Source organism: Beta vulgaris, chromosome 3 (genome assembly GCF_026745355.1).
Source record: "Beta vulgaris subsp. vulgaris cultivar EL10 chromosome 3, EL10.2, whole genome shotgun sequence".
NCBI lineage: Eukaryota > Viridiplantae > Streptophyta > Magnoliopsida > Caryophyllales > Amaranthaceae > Beta > Beta vulgaris.
The window spans coordinates 2,867,390-2,886,613 of NC_079204.1; the positions used below are offsets into that span (position 1 = coordinate 2,867,390).

General features: G+C 38.0%; 1 protein-coding gene and 1 non-coding gene across 2 annotated transcripts; one reads left to right on the forward strand and one right to left on the reverse strand.

Annotated features, from left to right (window-relative positions):
- Positions 1-879: 879 nt before the first annotated feature.
- On the forward strand, positions 880-11,323 carry LOC104888130 (bifunctional aspartokinase/homoserine dehydrogenase 2, chloroplastic). The gene is made up of 18 exons (XM_010673002.3): positions 880-1,161; positions 1,906-1,973; positions 2,086-2,460; positions 3,081-3,169; positions 3,273-3,576; positions 3,674-3,726; positions 3,916-4,124; positions 4,219-4,306; positions 4,503-4,616; positions 4,735-4,833; positions 4,974-5,168; positions 5,288-5,370; positions 7,340-7,565; positions 7,980-8,125; positions 8,327-8,462; positions 9,132-9,215; positions 10,645-10,737; positions 10,869-11,323. The coding sequence occupies exons 1-18, from the start codon at positions 1,028-1,030 to the stop codon at positions 11,112-11,114; spliced, it is 2,742 nt and encodes a 913-aa protein (XP_010671304.1). The 5' UTR covers positions 880-1,027; the 3' UTR covers positions 11,115-11,323.
- Positions 11,324-12,037: 714 nt separating this feature from the next.
- Positions 12,038-12,124, reverse strand: TRNAM-CAU (transfer RNA methionine (anticodon CAU)). Its single transcript is given in 2 exon segments — positions 12,038-12,073; positions 12,087-12,124. It is a non-coding gene; the product is annotated as a tRNA-Met (tRNA).
- Between the last annotated feature and the right edge of the window lie 7,100 nt (positions 12,125-19,224).

Consider the following 19,224-nt stretch of genomic DNA (forward strand, 5'->3'; position numbering starts at 1 on the left):
TTATATCCACCACTTACCCAGTATCCATGATGTGTGCAATTCCAGCATCCATGCTCGACAACCTGCCTCCCTCTTGATTGCATATCCAACACCCCACCTATATCCACCAACGGCCTCAAATTCGCCTCATATGTGCCTAGTCGTTTAGTACTGGAGGTGTATGGTTTATGTTTCAACTATCCAAATTTCTTATATTAAAAGGTTTAATATACCTATGTAAATGTACAAAGGTTTAGATTTTTAGGCTAATGTCCATTAATATTTTATTTGTGCTTGGGAAATATATATTTACATAAATAACAATATTACATGAAATTTAGATCCTAGGTCAAAGCAGACGACTGTGGTGCGTGACAGATATGACTTTTGACATAAAAAAAGCTCAAAATCTATCAAAGGCCCACACACTCATACCAATAAACAAATAAGTTGCGAAATCCACTAAATTATACCCACCTGCCATCTTTAGCAATTGAGATATAGTTTCGAAGAATGGTGGGAGGGAGTATATACATTACTCCATCCGTTTCATTTGAATGGTTACACTTTGATATTTTACACTATTCACAAATTTCACTTTCACCATCATTTGTGATTTATACACAGATGAAAATATAGTCATATAGGATGTTGTTAGATTCATCATAACATGTATTTTATTAATATATATTTTTGATGATTTTTATAAATACAAAACTAAAGATATATGTCCTCAAAGTTTTACATTAACATGCGTGAAAAGTGTAAGGGTGTAGATTAAAATGAAATGGAGAGAGTACTATGTATTAGCCATATATTCTCTACTATTAAAATCTTTTATCATTTATACCCTTTGATTCAATTGAAAAGCTCAACGTTTTTTAGTTTTTGGTTTGGACTTTGGCGCAGTATCTCATTGTTTCGTTGCCCACCATTAAACCAAAAACACACACACACATACACGACTTTTAGGCTTTTCAGCCGTCAAATACCAAAAAAAAAAAACATCAAAACAAGCTGCAAAAGCAAAACCCAAACTACAACAGTCATGGCGCTCTCTTCCTCGATTTCTTCAACCTCCTCTAATGGCGTCTTCTCCAACACATTGTCTCGCTCTCATATCAAACTCTCCACATTCTTTCTTCCTTCTTCTACTCGTCCTTCTCTCTCCTCTTTCCCAAGGTCTTTTATTTTTTGTTACATTTGATTCGTACATTTAAGATTCTAATCTCATATATTCTGTAATTTAACCTTGTTTCTTTGTTCATTTGTGGAAATTGATTTTTGATTTGTGTTGTGTGCTTAATTTGTGAAATTATTTTGTGATTCGAGGTTGTTACTGGTGCATGTGAGGTAAATTGATTAATTAATTTGAGTAAAGTTGCTTTTAGAATGCCTAATTTGGATGTGGAATCTGCTTTTTTTGTTGATTAATTTTGAATATTCCGATGTCAGATTAGCCACTAACATTATTCCTTGATGGTATGATGCATTTGGATAAAATTATGCTACTTTTTGAAAATCACATTTTAAATAAGTTCTAATGATCTTTTTTTAATCAAAGAGTGATTCCTTGTTCTTTTTTGCTAGTTTTTTTTGTTACAATTTGTTATTTACTATATTGAACTGTCTTTTACTGGTGAAATTTCATTATTATTAATGCTCTAAGCTGATTTTTACTGATTAAAATCTGATTTTTGTTAGTTGTAAAGAACTGGGCCTATTTTTGTTAGGATGACCTAGCTTATTGTTTTTTGAATTTTGAAATGTTTGTTTGTGTTTTGATTTTCCTGTTTGGGGTTCCCAACTTCAATTTATGATATTGGATTGTGTTTCTGTATGTCGTCTCGTCGTCAAATTCAATCTCTTGACATGGTGCTATTTCATCTTAAAGAAAATGCATTACTTTAATTTGGGTTGTTTCAGAAAGAATTTGGTTTCTCAATGGGGGAAGCGGTGGCCGTGTCCTGGTTACATTCAAGCCTCTGTCAAAGGTTAGATATGTGTCTTAGCTGTTATAGGAGTAGTAATGAACTAGTTTTGTATTTGTGACTTGGCAGGGTGACTACTACTTTCTCCTTAGTATTACTTGTTCTTTGTTGGCAGCTACTTCTGTAGAGGGTGCGATTGATAAAATTGAACTGCCGAAAGGTGACATGTGGTCTGTTCATAAATTTGGTGGCACTTGCGTTGGAAGTTCTGACCGGATAAAGAGCGTTGCAGAAATAGTTGTGCAAGACAATTCCGAGAGGAAGTTGGTGATTGTATCTGCCATGTCAAAGGTGACTGACATGATGTATGACTCAATAAATAGGGCTCAATCACGGGACGAGTCTTTTATGTCTGCTTTGGATGTTGTTTTAGAGAAACACACGCTAACAGCAAAAGATATGTTAGAGGGTGATGATCTTCTAAGTTTCTTATCAAGGTTGCATGACGATATCAATAATCTTAAAGCTATGCTGCGTGCAATATACATAGGTATGAAGGCTGTTCTAGGCCTCTTGTGTTTGCAGTGGAAACTGTTTCCATGAAACAACTTTTTTCAAAGCTGGTATCATATTTATCTGACTCATATGACCAATATTAACTGGTCCTCTTCTTGATGTTGGTTGTGTTCTTGACTAGCTCCCTGCTACTAGTTGGAGTATGATGTTAATGTGTTTGATAGTACATATGCCTTATTTTCATAGCATGTTGGCTGTTTGTTGTGTTACGCCCTTGCCTTTGTGCAAAAAACCACGAAGTGCATAGATTTGATGGTGTTGTAAAGTTGAGACAAGAGGCATAAATGTAGGTGAAGTTTTACGCCTTGATGAACCATGGGACATATTTCTTTTACCTAAATATACATTCTTATACATAATAGGCACAATTAAAACACACAGAGGGGAAACAAAATCTTAATATGCATCAATAGCATGATACATAAGATAACACTAATCATATGAAGAAGAAAAAAGGTTGCTTTGTATTAAACTTGCAAGTTGCAATGCCGTTTCTTCTTAAATGGAGAAAGATTTGATATTTGTATGATAGTCTCTCTATGCATATACAGTTATAGGCTAAAATATCCATCTCTTCTCAACTTTCTTTCACAGCTGGTCATGCAACTGAATCATTCACTGATTTCGTTGTTGGACATGGAGAATTATGGTCTGCACAGATGCTATCCCTTGTCATCAAACAGGTTTTTCTCATTAGTTATTCATTATATAGAATAATACTATTATTAATATAATTATCTTATTGATTCCAACTTCTTTATTTGGGTACCCATTTGTGATGCACAGAAAGGATATGATTGTACATGGATGGATACCAGGGAAGTCCTTGTTGTAAATCCGACAAGTTCAAATCAAGTTGATCCAGATTTTTTGGAATCTGAAAAAAGACTTGACAAATGGTTTTCCTATAACCCATCAAGTATCATTATAGCTACTGGCTTTATAGCTAGTACTCCTCAAAGTATTCCAACTACACTTAAGAGGGATGGAAGTGACTTTTCTGCGGCTATAATGGGTGCTCTTTTTAGAGCTCGTCAAGTTACAATATGGACAGATGTAGATGGTGTTTACAGTGCTGATCCGAGAAAAGGTCTGCATTTACTAATCTGAATTTCCTTTTCCTTTTTGGAGTCTGTGTTTTGTCCTATTTGTGATGCTCTTATGAGTAAAATTCATCTTGTTTGCAGTAAGTGAAGCTGTGATACTTCACACATTGTCTTATCAAGAGGCTTGGGAGATGGTAAATTTTTACCTATTCATCAAATACTTTTAACCATGCTTGTTAAATCTTGTGGTGTAACTAACAAAATGCTATCAATATCTATTTTGTCTTGGAGCAATATATATACAAAATAATTGACTCTTACTTGACGACATGTTTGTTAGCCAATACTTCGAGTTATTTACATAGGTGATAATTTGCTTGCAGTCATACTTTGGTGCAAATGTATTACATCCTCGGACCATCATTCCTGTGATGCGGTTTGACATTCCAATTGTAATAAGAAATGTATTTAACCTGGGGGCTCCTGGAACAAAGATTTGTCGTCCTTCTGCTGATGAGAATGGCGAGTATCTGCAATCTCCTGTCAAAGGATTTGCCACAATCGATAATTTGGCCCTTATAAATGTGGAGGGGTAAGATAATATATTTCAGTGCAATGGATCCTTATGGTTATTTCTCTTATTCCTGTTCCCATTTAACTTGGTCTTTCCGAATTGCAATTCACAGTACTGGTATGGCTGGAGTTCCTGGTACTGCTAGTGCCATTTTCAGTGCGGTGAAGGATGTAGGGGCTAATGTTATCATGATCTCTCAGGTTATTATCCTTCCCCTCCCCCTTCCCTCTGGAATCGTGAGATTCAAATACTATTTTTGCTTTCTGGTCATGGACCTAACAATCTAGCATTGTCATTCTATCTCAGGTCTCTTTCAGATTTCCAGTTTTCAGGGATAGAAAGATTTGTATTCTCCCACTAACATTTGCTAGGTTCAATCAATGTTGTATATTGCAGGCAAGTAGTGAACATTCTGTGTGCTTTGCTGTGCCTGAGAAGGAAGTTGAAGTTGTGGCTGAAGCTCTGCGGTCTCGATTTAGCCAAGCTTTAGAAGCTGGACGTCTTTCTCAGGTTCCTCTTTTTCGTTTTAATCGAAGTTTTCATGCCCAATGATTTTTTTTTTTTGTATCTTATGCTCTGCTTGCTATACTCATAGAGCTATAATCTGAACTGATGGAGCTCTTCTCAGGTCGCTGTTATCCCGAATTGCAGCATTCTGGCAGCAGTTGGGCAGAAAATGGCCAGCACGCCAGGAGTTAGTGCCACTCTTTTTAACGCACTTGCTAAGGTTAGCAAATACTTCTATATATATGGATATATTCTTATTATTCATATTGATCAACTCTCTCCGTCAATGAAGTTTTAATCTTCAAATTTTTCTTTGTACTTATTTTATCTTGTGTGGCAACTTCTGTGATAATAATGCAGGCCAATATTAATATCCGTGCTATAGCACAAGGCTGTTCTGAATACAACATCACTGTAGTCGTCAAGAGGGATGATTGTATTAAAGCCCTGAGGGCTGTTCATTCCAGGTTCTATCTCTCAAGGACCACTCTTGCTGTGGGAATTATTGGGCCAGGATTGATTGGGGCAACTCTGCTTGACCAACTTCGTGATCAGGTATAATGAGATCTATCTTTAATTTTGTATTCCCTTTCAATAGCTGTTACTGTCAGAGAGTAGTCTGAAAATAGTTGAAATTTCACTCTAGAACATATTGTGGTTTGAATCTGTGACAGGCAGCTGAATTAAAGGAGAAGTTTAACATTGATCTGCGTGTTATGGGAATCACAAGCTCAAACAAAATGCTTCTTTCTGACTTGTAAGCTGTTACTTTTTTTCCCATATCGTGTTGGAGTATCATTCATAAATTTCACATCTAACCTGTTCTAATTGAAAGGAAGGCATAGCTTTTATATTTGAATCATGGTGGAAAGTAGAACCATCAGGCTATTTTTTGGCGGTAATTTTTTTTTTTGGGGGGTGGGGAGTGGTGGGTGAGGTGGGAACGTTCATAAAGTTATGTACTTCCTCCGTTCTAAAATAAATGAAATACTTACCATTTTAGGCCGTTTCAAAATAAATGAAACGTTAATTTATTTGCTATTTACTTCTCTCTCTCTCTTTCCCTTTATCTCTCTCCTCTCCTAAATCCCTGTGCCAATCCCCTATGTTTCATAAAGAATAGAACGGAAGAAGTATGATTTTATTTGCTGTGTAGCATGTGGAGTTTCCTTATCCATAGATGTCTTGTGAGTTCTATTGTTATTTACTATGTGCCTCTGAAGTTCTATTTTTAACTCATTTGTTATGTGCTCTGTTTCAGATCTCCCTTTTTGTCTTTTCTTCAGGAAGTACTCTTCTAGAGATATTATACTGCTTTCTATATAAATTAGTTTGTGTATGCATCTGATAGATATTGGTAATTTTGTAGTTTAATGTTATTATGCATTATCTTATCTGTATTGTGTTCTTCATGTGAACTTTTTTTTATTCAGACGCCTGTAGATGCTTTAGGATGGAGATTCAAATGCTTGACATGCTTTTATGATCCTATATTCCTATTATTACAAGCTAGCTGTGTACTTGCACAACATTGAAACGTCCTAAATTTGTTTGAGAAACAGGCAACTTTTGATTATTGACCATGTGGGTACTAGCAACAAATAGAGTTATTTTTTTATGCATAGATTATAAACAACCTAGAAGGTGAGGCTGGTAGGACATATCTTCTTGACCTTTCTCGTGGCTGTCAAATTTGATCTACTATACAAGTCATATTTTTTAGCCAGTGTTACCTAATTTGCTCATCCCTTCTTCCCTGTGAGAACAAAGTTTGGAGCGTACCAATTGGTACATGGTGCATGTCACCTTGGTACTACGGTGCTCCAGTGGACTTCTTTGACAAAACCAGGCAGCAAATCACATTTACCTACTTGTTCCAAGTTCTTACTGCATTGCATGCACCAGCTATTCACATCTTTATTTGCACCAAAGGTCAGTTTGGTGATGGTGACTATCTACTCCTGACACACACCTTGTACACAATATCCAGCACTGTACTGATGGATCATGTAGCATAAGTGACAAGAGTATGTGGACCTGCAATTCGTTTATCGGTTTATACCACGCCTTATAGTTAGTAAGACCACTACTGATGTAACATGATCCTGTTATCCACTCTGTGAATGAGGGATCTGAAACAAAATACTTGTCCGTAACAAAATAGATGTTGCCTTTAAAAAAACACATTTTCCTAGGCAAGTTTTTGAAGAAGAAAGGGATAGAGAGAAAGAAATAGGGGGTCCCATGTGATAGGAGAGAGATAGAGAGAGATTGTTGCCTAAAAAGGAAGTGTAACATCTATTTTGTTTCAACCATATTTAGAAAGTGTATCATTTATTTTGTTATGGAGGAATTAGCTATTATATCCATGGCATGACTTCACAGCTTGTATGCTAGTATGTAAACCAGGACTGTCTGGGACTCTGATGTCCTTTAACAATTATGCCACTGATAAGACAATGCATTATCTTGGATGTGCTGTCATAGACCAGTGTGCTTTCAAGTCTGAAATTTTTGATGGTAGAATATCCTGGTTGGAAGAACATAATTAATACTTTAGGTTATCATGCAATCTCATACCCGTTATATCTTCTGAATGCTAGTGTCAGATCCTCGAGTCATTAAGTTTTTTGTACCCTGTTTCAATCTTTCGACTGTGTTGCTTTCTCATTTTTTCAGAAACCTTTTGCCAGATTTATGTATTGTATCTTCTTTGTTCCTTTTAGGGGTCTTGACTTGTCTAGATGGAGGGAACTCCGGAGTGAAGAAGGACAAGTAGCCAACTTGCAGAAATTTGTTCAACATGTTCATGGGAATCATTTCATCCCTAACACTGTGTTAGTAGATTGTACAGCTGACTCTTATGTTGCAAGTCATTACTATGACTGGTTGCGTAAAGGAATTCACATAATTACGCCTAACAAGAAGGCAAATTCTGGACCTCTTGATCAGGTAATGATTGATAGCTAAAATCTAAATATGGTTTGTGCTGAATTGACAAGCTTTGTAGAAGTATCATTTTCTCTGGTAGGTGATATTAGATAACTATAGGATATACTCAGTGGATTAAGGGTGTTCTTAATTTTTCTCATGCACATCTTTTTGATTCCCCCTCCCCTCCCCTCCCCTCCCCTTATATTGTTTGTTTATTTTCATACTGAGGATTGCCAACAATAATTTTGTTTGCCCTTTTAATTTTGGTATTACATTGTGTAATGTAACACAATCAGATAGTTTTCTGTCCTCTAGAATTTTTCTTTTTGGCTTTTGGTAATTGTCAGAATATCTATTAATCAATCTTCTAAAACCATTTGCAATATTTGGATAGTTGGCTAATAACCTGCTCTCTCTCGCAAAACACTGTAGTATTTGAAGTTGAGATCTCTGCAACGGCAATCCTATACGCACTACTTTTATGAAGCTACAGTTGGTGCGGGTCTTCCAATAATTAGTACTCTAAGAGGTCTTCTTGAAACCGGCGACAAAATCTTGAGTATTGAGGGTGTATTCAGGTGAGTACTCATTTCCCTTGTTCTGCACCCCTCCCCTCGTCTCCTTAGCCCTGCCCTAAATGAATAATTGAATATGATGTGCTGGTGGAGCAAAAAAGAAGATTGAAGCTTTTTCTTTTGGAATTGTAGCATCTGCTTCTTGCAAATTCTGAATTCCATTTCTCTACTCTCATGACTGCATTTTGTTTATCACTATTGCAGTGGGACTTTAAGCTATATATTCAACAAATTCAAAGGCGGAAGAAATTTCAGTGAGGTGGTCACTGAGGCAAAACAAGCTGGTTATACGGAGCCTGATCCTAGGGATGATCTCTCTGGAACAGATGTTGCTAGAAAGGTAAACACACTTAACGTGAACATAGTGAAACAAATCAGGCCTCATGCTGCTCAACAGCTTCGTTTTTGCTTGTGTGGCATATGTATGATATTATATCACTGAATGATTTCTCTGAGGGATGGACCAAAATCTTGTTTGGATCTCAAATGCATCTATTAGCAACAAGACTAATGCTGCCAAAGAACTAAGTCACCTTGCTTTCTGTCTCTCTTCTTAGCAGCTGAATGGGAAATCCCCTCAAAGGGAAACCAGTTAGGTCTAGTGTGTACTATTTCTCTCCAGTGACAAACTTACAGCTGCTGCACTTATTTAGTAACTTATCGTGGTTGGATGGAAGGAGAAAGAAGTTTTTCATAATATAAAGTAATAAGGCAACAATTGGGACAAACTATTTTTTTTTTTCCTTTGGAGTGTTCAAGTTGCTGCTCTGAATCTTCTTCATATTGATGACTTATCATGAGACCAGTTTCTCTGGTGTGTAAAATGCTTTAAAATACTAGTATGTTACTCTGAGTACATTTTGCTAATCTTAAATAACCACCGAGTATGGATCTGTGGGTTCTTGGGAAATTCTTTTTAAGAAAATTATTGTGCATATAATTCTTTGCACTCCTTGCTTGCTGTTTCGAGCTCAATAGTATGTTTCTTGAAGAAGATTTAATGTGACAGGTAATAATTCTAGCAAGAGAATGTGGATTGAAGCTTGAACTTTCAGATATTCCTCCAGAAAGCCTTGTGCCAGAACCACTGAGAGTAAGTTTCACTATTCTTTGAGGCTATTTTTGGCAGCGGATAATTTTTTTTCATGAACCAGTTGCTTTTGTTCTTCTGTTTGGTTTGTAAAGAAGAGAGTAATCTCACATTTTCTACCATGTTGGCAATGATTGTAATGATAGTGAATTTGAGTGGTGTTTGGTATGGGGGTTTCATATAAAAAAAAGGTTACCAAGACTATTATTCCCTTAGATAGTGTTTCGTTGATACTCTTTGGAGTCTCCTTTCGCCTTTTCTCAGTTCCCGCCCCCTGCAAATCCCCTCTACTCTAACCCCCTCCCCCCCCCCCCCCCTGCAAGGTTTTCACAGAACCCCCCAAACTCCCTTACAGTCTACAATACGAACCCTCGACTAAACCTACACCCCAACAGCTATAGCCCGCACCCTATGGCCTATACACCTTACAACTAACCACCAACAGGCAACAACCTAGATATGGACAACCCAAGATTCCAAACTCCTATCCCGTTGAGGCATTGACCACCTTCATAACCTAAATCCCACCACCGGCCCCACATATCATCATCAAAGCATGCGTACTCGTGCTTCACCAACAACCTTACCGACATACCTCTTTCACTACACCAGCCCACTGCTGACCCTAAAATCAGAACCATCATAATCCCACCACCATGACAGCCACCCCAACTTAATGAAACGGAGATGATTTGAGAAAGAGAGACCGTGACACATTACCGTTCATATCCTTAACAATGGCTTTGCATGGTCAAAGTCGAGTGATAAAACTCAAGATTTGGAGTTTTAATATTTGCATTTGACCACATTTTCGTTGACTGAAGTGGTGGTCGGTTGTAATTGAGGTCTAGTAGTTATCTGGGGATCAAGAAGTGTGACTATCTGAGGGAGACAGGAGGAAGATGATAGATAATGAGGAGGGAGAAGGGCCTTGTATTATTCCAACCAAACACAACAGTTAATTGCAGGGTATTAAACTGATCCTTTTTGTTTCCTTTATCTTTCTTGATTATCTCTTTCCTCGGTAGTGAACAGATTGGCCTCTTATATGTAATTTTGTAAAGAAAGGATCATGTCAATGTCCAAGGGAATATGACTTCATCCACAAACATGTGTTCCTTCATGAATTTTCATGACCACTTAATATCATATCTAAGTTGTAATGGATGATAATGGAATTTTAGTATTAAACGAAGGTCAAGCATGATCATAGACATTGGGATGGGTCTTTCTGTACAGATCTACCTATATTGTTTGCACCATTTATTTTAACTTACCGAATTGGTCAGTATCTCAATATGTTTTCCGGTGAACCAAATCATCAGTCATGATAATATGGTATTGCATGGAAAAAGAAGAGTAGGGGGGAAGGGAGATGGGGAGGCAAAGCAACCTGTCTAGCTGGGTCTGACACTTGTGTTTTCCTATATAGGCTACTACATCAGCCGAGGAATTCATGGATCAGCTTCCTCAGTTTGATGATGACTGGGCAAAGAAATTACAAGCCGCTGAAGATGCAGGGGAGGTGAGTATTCAAACTTTCATATGAAATATAGCAAATTCTGAATACGTCAAGTTTATGCTTTCACAGTTTTGTTCTCATGCTTCTGTCTTATGTAAATTTTTTGTTAAATTGTGAAAAAATCATGTCTAAAGGTTCTAAGATATGTGGGAGTGGTGGATGTGTCCAATGAAAAGGGACTTGTGAAGTTGAAGAGCTACAAGAAAGATCACCCATTTTCTCAGCTCTCAGGGTCGGATAATATCATCTTATTTACCACGGAGAGGTATAAGGAGCAACCTCTTATAGTTCGGGGTCCTGGTGCTGGAGCTGAGGTTACAGCTGGTGGAGTATTCAGTGATATTTTGCGCTTGGCCTCTTACCTTGGTGCTCCTTCGTAATCAGTGCTGGATTCTGTAGATTAGTCAGATCTGGTTTAGTTTGTAGCCTCTTGTTATCATCCACTATCAGCTTTTCTAGTTACTTACTGGAAGGGATCATTTTCCCGATTTTCGTGTTGTTAAAGCTGTAGACTTTGTTGAATATGTTCAACTTGTAACTCATTTCGTCAGCAATGAACAAGTGATCTTGATACTGCTGAGTTTGTATAGCCTCTTGGATGTTTATAATTGGAAATTAAGCAGTCATCATCTGGAGCTAGAAGTACTCTTCTTCTGCAGACAAGCAATAAAACATGAACATCAATTTGATTAAAATAAGGTTCGTCCAAGCCTTATTTTGGTATTTTCAAACCCTTATGAATAACACTTTTTAATTATGTCATACACTTGACCTTAATATTCAAGGTTCATTGTACTTTCGCCTCCCCCCCAACCAAAAAAAAAACTGTCTAATTAGTTGCTCTATTTACTTCTCTACATAGGACTAGGAATATATACTACATTTTGAAAGGTATTTGCATGATGATATAGCAAGTGAGCACAATATTGTAGTTGAAGTTGACAAGATCTGACCATGAACAATTCTGAAAAGGTGCGTACTAAATTCAGCATTTCTTTTACCATGAATTATATTTCCTCCAAAAGCCGCAAAAAGTAAAAACATTGGACATCCTCAACACGAGTATTCCTAGTACATCAGTGACAAGGATAGAGTTGGCATTTCGTATTTCTTTTATCACCATGAATTATATTTCCTCCATAAGCCGCAAAAAGTAAAAACATTGGACATCCTCAACACGAGTATTCCTAATACACCAATTACAAGAATAGAGTTGGCATTTCGTATTTCTTTTATCACCATGAATTATATTTCATCCAAAAGCCGCAAAAAGTAAACAATTTTAACGGCACAAAAAAACTGATGGGGTGAGAGAGGCTCGAACTCTCGACCTCAGGATCACTCAACTTAGCTATGAGACCTACGCGCTAGCCAACTGCGCCACCACCCCTTGTTGAGAAATTAGCTTACAGAACAATTATATTCATGATTATGCCTTTGTAGTGGTCAGTAGCTTAAGTTTCGTTGAGCATGAGCCCACTTCTCGTTTAACCAAGAAGTACTACATATCTATTTTTTCAGGAAAACGGTATCCACATTTAGATACACGCAAAATCGTAAAGAATATGATGTTTTACTAGACTTCTATGCACTAGTGTCGTACTTCCTCTGGTTTTATATATTTACCTACTTTTTTTTTTGGATTGTTTTTTTATTAGTGTGATTATGATTCGAATCTTAATTGTTAAGTTAAAATGACCTTTATTGAAATAGTTCTTTTATGAATAGAGTATTTCTTAAACCGCGAATTAATATAGAGCTACAATATGGAGTAGATTAAGAATTCTTTTAACGAGAAAATAATGGAAAAAACTTCATACATAGTTTGTCCCAATTACATGCTTACATAGAAGTTTTTCTTTTCCCATTCGTTATAATAAATATGATAATAATTCATGTAATAATTGTCTTTTCGAGGTCAAGAAATGCCAAGTATTTTGCAATGAGTTTGTTCATGTCACACTATTAGACAATTGTATGTGCGTACATCACAATCGACCTAAAGAAATTGTATATATATACTCCCTTCATTTTCTAAAATCAGAGAATCGTATTATGTGCATACATATTATTATAATGTTGTCAAAAAAATAAATCAGGCTAAAATAAAAGAAAGACCAATAACAATCTCAAGTGTATACTGCATATAAAAAGTAAGAAGGATATTAGGAGCAAAGAAAATCATTCACTCCTCGTTTTTATATTATACGGTTTTTTCACCAAATATTCCGAGTTTTCAGAGATAAAATTCACGAAGTATCCTCATACTTTTGAAAATAGACGTGGTACCCCTCAATTTCACAATAATACACTAAAATGCCTTTAATGACTAAGAGCGCTAACCGCCGTTAGTTATCAACCCTAATCTTCTGTTTTAAACCCGTCGGTTTTCAAACCCATCCCCCAGCCCAACCCGATCGATTTTTGCGGGTTAGGAGTAGTTAGGGTTAAGGTAGGGTTAGAAGTTAGCATTTAGTTAGGTTAATTAGGGTTTAATTAGAGTTAGTTAGTCATTAAAGACATTTGGGTGTATTATTGTAAAACTGAGGGGTACCCCGTGTATTTTCAAAAGTGTAAGGTAACTCGTGAATTTTCTAAAAACTCGGGGTATTTGGTGAAAAAAACCATATATTATAGTACATGTAATAAGAGACTATACTACCTCTGTATTTTTTTTGTTGCACCATTTGCTTTTTCGCATTTGCCGAGACGATTTTTTGAACGTCAATATCTCTTATTGAGTGTAAGTAAAAATTATAAAAATTTGATATTTGGAATCCTCGCATTGAGACGAATCTAACAAGACCCCACTTGACTATGCTTTTTTCTTATATAATAATGCGAGATAGCTTAACAAAGTTGGTTGATGAATAGTACCACAAAATCAAATGGTGCAACTAAAAAAGTAAGGTGTTTTTATCATATACCCAGTTAACTTACAATTTTACCAAACTATCCTTGCACATCGAAATGTTTGTCTTTTTTTTTTTTTTTTGATCCATATGAGCATGAAGGCAATATATATAGAGTACAAAGAAGGCCAGGGGATGGGGGATTCGAATCTGTAACCTTGTTCACAACACCTCAATCTTAACCACTAGGTCAAAACATCTTTGATTGAAATGTTTGTCTATTATTCATGCATGGAATTCACTTCATGTCCCCCTTTCCCTATTATTATTAATCATACATGATCAAAAGCATGGCGACCCATTTCCTTGAAAAACAACCCTTGATGTAATAAAAGTATGGAACCATAAATCCATAACATACCATGAAGCACTATAACATACTTGCCACAACATGACAAACCTTGTTATACAGGTCCCATCATGCAAGATCATATACTACTATACATCTTTCTTTTTTCCAACTTTTGAAACATGTATCATTCAAAAAAAGCCTTAGAATTCTTAAGAAACAAGTTCTAGATCTGTTTTTTTTTTTCTTCTTTCCCATATTGTGCTTATATTACTATACTTACTTCAAATGATTTCAAGTCAAAGATGCCAAATTTAGTTGGAAAATAATTTGATCACCTAGCTACTACTTACAAACAAAGCATGTTCTTCATTCTACATGTCTCAGATCAAATTATAACATCTTTATTATTGATCATATATAGTTTCTGTCTGATGACAGGTGCAGGATCTTCTATATTATGTTCAGAAAGCAAAATAAGGCGTGTGGTCCATCGATCTGTCTTTTAGACTAGCTAGAATTGCTTTTCTTTCTAATCATAAAATATGATAAAATTATATTGGTAGTTAGCTCATCACCATAACTTTACATTCTGTAAGGTTCCTGAGCTTCAGGAAATCCTGAAATCTTTTTTTGGCACTCATTTCATGAAAAATCGTTAGCTTTTTCTGCTGCTTATATCATCATTATACAATATCTTAAATTTTATTGGTCATAGAGAAGTATATACTGCATGTAAATATGCTAACATAGTAGCATAATTTGCAAAAGTAGTAGTCCAAATTCTCATCTATGGTCCCCTATTAACTTTCTTGAAATGTGGATTTGCAAGTTGAAACTGAGCTAAAATGATAGAATTTTTCTTGAGCTACAATAATATCATACTACGCAGATGTTACCCTTTTCAAATTAATTTTCCTTAAACATAGAAGAATATTTGGTTAATTCAGTTTGTTCAAATACAGATCAATTTTTATAATTTGTTGAATTGTGTATCAATTTTGTTGAGACATGTATATTAGGACGACTAAGACTCATGTAGCCAATCCCACAAATTAGGATCAAAACTTTGGCATTGTTATTGTTATTGTAACGAGCATGTATTCTTGTTAAGAATAAGATTAGGGTAAAATTGTTGCCTTCTCATTGATGATTTACACTATATATATATGTATACACATAAGGAAACCTCTATACATAGAATAACAAATATAGGGAAACTTCCCTCTAAAGATATATTCCTATCACCCCCCCTCAAGTTGGACATGGGTAGGATCAAGAATGCCCAACTTGGATAACAAGAGATCGAACTGCGTTTTCCCAAGTGCTTTAGTGAAAATATCTGCAAGTTGCGCCTTGGTGGAAACATACGAAGGTGAAATGAGACCATCAACAATGGCATCACGCACAAAATGACAATCAACCTCAATATGCTTTGTGCGCTCATGAAAGACCGGATTTTTCGCAATATGCAAAGCAGACTGACTATCACAGTATAGAGGAATAGCCTTGGGATGCTGAATACCCAAGCTCAATAAAAGCGCCTTCAACCATTTCAACTCACATGTAAGAGAGGCCATAGAGCGATACTCAGCCTCAGCAGATGAACGAGAAACCGTGGGTTGCTTCTTGGTCTTCCAGGAAATAGGAGAAGAACCTAAGAAGACAAGCCATCCTGACAGAGAACGTCGGGTAATGGGACAAGCAGCCCAATCAGAATCACACCAACCCTGTAATGAAAGATCACCATCGGCACACAAAAGAACACCCTGGCCAGGAGTGCCCTTCAGATAGCGAACCACACGCAGAGCAGCCTCCCAGTGCTCACTACGTGGGGCCTGCATAAACTGAGAAAGAACATGTACAGAGTAGGCTAAGTCAGGACGAGTTACCGCCAAGTAAATAAGACGTCCCACAAGACGACGATATGCAGCAGGATCAGATAACAAGGGGCCAGAAGCAAGAGCCAAACGATGATGTTGCTCAATGGGAAACCCACTCGGTTTAGAACCCAACAAGCCGGTTTCAGCGATAATATCCAGAGTATATTTTCGCTGACAAAGAAAAATGCCGGAGGAACTACGAGCCACCTCAATCCCAAGAAAATATTTTAAGGGACCCAAATCCTTCATTTTAAAGCAATCAGACAAATAAGATTTGAAGGAGGAGAGAGCAGCGGAATCGTTACCAGAGATAATGAGATCATCAACATAAACGAGCACATTGAGCTGAACAGACTGTCGTGTATAAGTGAAGAGAGAATAATCAGAGTAGGACTGGAGAAAACCATAATCTCGTAACGCAGTGACGAGCTTGGCAAACCAACACCGGGGGGCTTGTTTCAAACCATAGAGAGATTTGCACAGACGACAGACCAGATTGGGGTTGGAACAAGCAAAACCAGGAGGAAGCTTCATATAAACCTCCTCTTCCAAATCACCATGAAGAAAAGCATTGTGAACGTCCATCTGATGAAGTTCCCAATTCTTAGAAGCAGCAATAGTAAGAAAGGCCCGAACAGTAGTCATTTTTGCAACAGGAGCAAATGTCTCAGTATAATCAATACCAGCTTCCTGATGATTACCCAAAACAACCAATCGAGATTTCAGACGCTCAACTGCACCAGTGGACAAAAACTTAGTGCGATAAACCCATTGACTCCCCAGAGCACGTTTTCCAGGAGGGAGTTCCTCCAATGTCCAAGTGCCATTGGCCTCTAGGGCCTGTATTTCGTCCTGCATGGACGCTTTCCACGCATCACTCCGCATAGCCTCCTTAAAGGACCTCGGTTCAGAAGTAGAAACAACAGCTGCAACAAACTTCAAATAATTTGCAGAAAAATTTGAACAATTTATATAGTGAGCCATAGGATAAGGAGTACCTGAAGGAAGAGATGGAGAGGAAGTAGAGACAGACGGGCCAGCAGAAACAACAGTGTGCGTGACATAATCCTTGAGCAATACCGAGGGAGCCTTAGAGCGCATCCCACGGCCCAATGTAGAAGAGGAGTCCGAAGGCCCAGATGACACGCTGGGCGAAGAAGTAACACGCGGCTCAGATGAGCCCAGCAAGGACACGGGTGGCCCAGGGGAACTGGGCTGACTAGCGGTGGGCTGGTCAGTGAGATTGAGAGGTGGGGCGAGAGAGTTAACGGGCTGGGCGAGAGAGTTGTGAGGCTGGGCGAGAGAGTTTGTGGGCTGGGCAGCATTTTCGGTGGGCTGGACATGAGGAGATGGGGACGGGTCATGAGAAAGAGGAGAATTTGGGCTAGAAATAGGCGGCTCATTTGTGGGTTCAATGGAAGGAACAAGGGGGGGCTCTTTTGTGGGTTCATTAACAGAATTTTCAGAAATTGGAGAGAAGGAATTTGTGAGATCAAGAGAGTCAGCGAAATCATCATGAACAAAATCAGTATGGGGCACCAAATTGTGAGCATCAATGTTAACATCATCAGGCGAAACAAACGGATACACATCCTCAAAAAATTTAACATCCCTAGAGACAAAAAATTCTTTGGTATCAAGATCAAACAACCGCCACCCCTTCTTCCCAAAAGGATATCCCACAAAAACACACTTCCGACTACGACTAGCAAACTTATCACCTTTAGTTTTGTGATTATGAGCAAAACAAAGGCACCCAAATGTACGAATAGCAGCATAGGCAGGAGTAAAGCCAAAAAGAACATGAAAGGGAGATTTGTTATTTAAGAGAGGAGAGGGAGTACGATTGATCAAATGAACAGCAGCAAGAATACTTTCCCCCCAGAAATAAATAGGAAGATTGGCTTGAAAACGTAAGGCACGACCCACATTCAATATATGTTGATGTTTGCGTTCGACTCTCCCATTTTGTTGAGGAGTAGCAACACAAGAGGTTTGAAAAACAATGCCAGATGCAGAAAAATAATCAAGTAGACAATTGAATTCAGTACCATTGTCACTTTGAACAAGTTTAATAGTTTGAGAGAATTGACGGTCAACCATGGCTATAAAACTCATAAACATGCCAAACACTTCAGTTTTATCCTCCATTAAATAAACCCAAACAGCTCTAGAAAAATCATCAACAATAGTCAAAAAATAACGAGCACCACAAGAAGATACATGTCTGTAAGGTCCCCACAAATCACAATGAATCTTTTCAAAAATACGACTAGTTTTACTGTCACTCAAAGGAAACTTCTCTCTAGTGTGCTTAGCACGAAAACAAACCTCACATGCTTTATTCGACAAACGACCTACATGACCACATAGAGGAGGTAGTAACTTCACCACTTTCTCTGAAGGATGACCCATACGACGATGCCACAAGTCAAACTCGGAAGATGCCCCAGTTACAGTTGCCACATGCACACTGTCATCTCCATTGAAGTAGTAAAGCCCGTCTACCTTACGACCCGTTCCAATCAGTTCCTTCATGTGGTCCTGTATAGCACACATAGAAGAGTTAAATTGAACAAAACACTGCAAATCATTAGAAAGTTGAGCAACAGAAAGTAAACTACAGCCAAACTGAGGTACAAGAAGAACATTAATAAGAGTGATAGATGCAGACAACTTCACTGAACCCTTCTGAGTAGCAACAACAGTGCTACCATTGGGAAGACCGACAGGACAGGGAGAGATAGAAACCAAATCAAACATGCCAGAGATAGTATCAGTAACGTGATGAGTAGCACCACTGTCAATAATCCAAGAAGTGGAAAGAAACTTACCACTAAGACGATCATCAGAAACCTTGGCAGAGCCAAAAATACCAGCAAGAGCCTTCCATTGCTCGGGAGTAAATAAAGTGGAAGGAGCATCACCCGAAGAAGAAGCCGAAACTGAGCCAGCCACGGCGTTGGCCGTAGCCTTCACCCCGCCACGACCCCGACCAGTCGAGGACTTAGAAACACGAGACTTGGGATCCGAACCTTCGGGATATCCCACCAATTCGTAGCACGTACTCACATCATGGCCATGTTTTTTGCAGTGAGAACAGGCCAATAACGTCCAACATCGAGACACATCATGTCCCATCTTATGGCAATGAGAGCAAGGAGACCTGTCTGTGGACCCCTTACCACGCCCAGCAGGTGCGCGAACAGAGAACCCGAGGACTGCAGGAGCCTCGTCGGCCGAAGACTTGACGGTGCGCACACGTTCTTCTTGGACTACCAAGTGATACGCACGGTCAAGACTAGGAAGGGGTTCGGTCGACAGAATTTGGGTGCGCAACCTCGCATAATACTCAGAATATAACCCCATAAGAAATTCATGCAATTATTGTGTTTCCCGGCGAGAT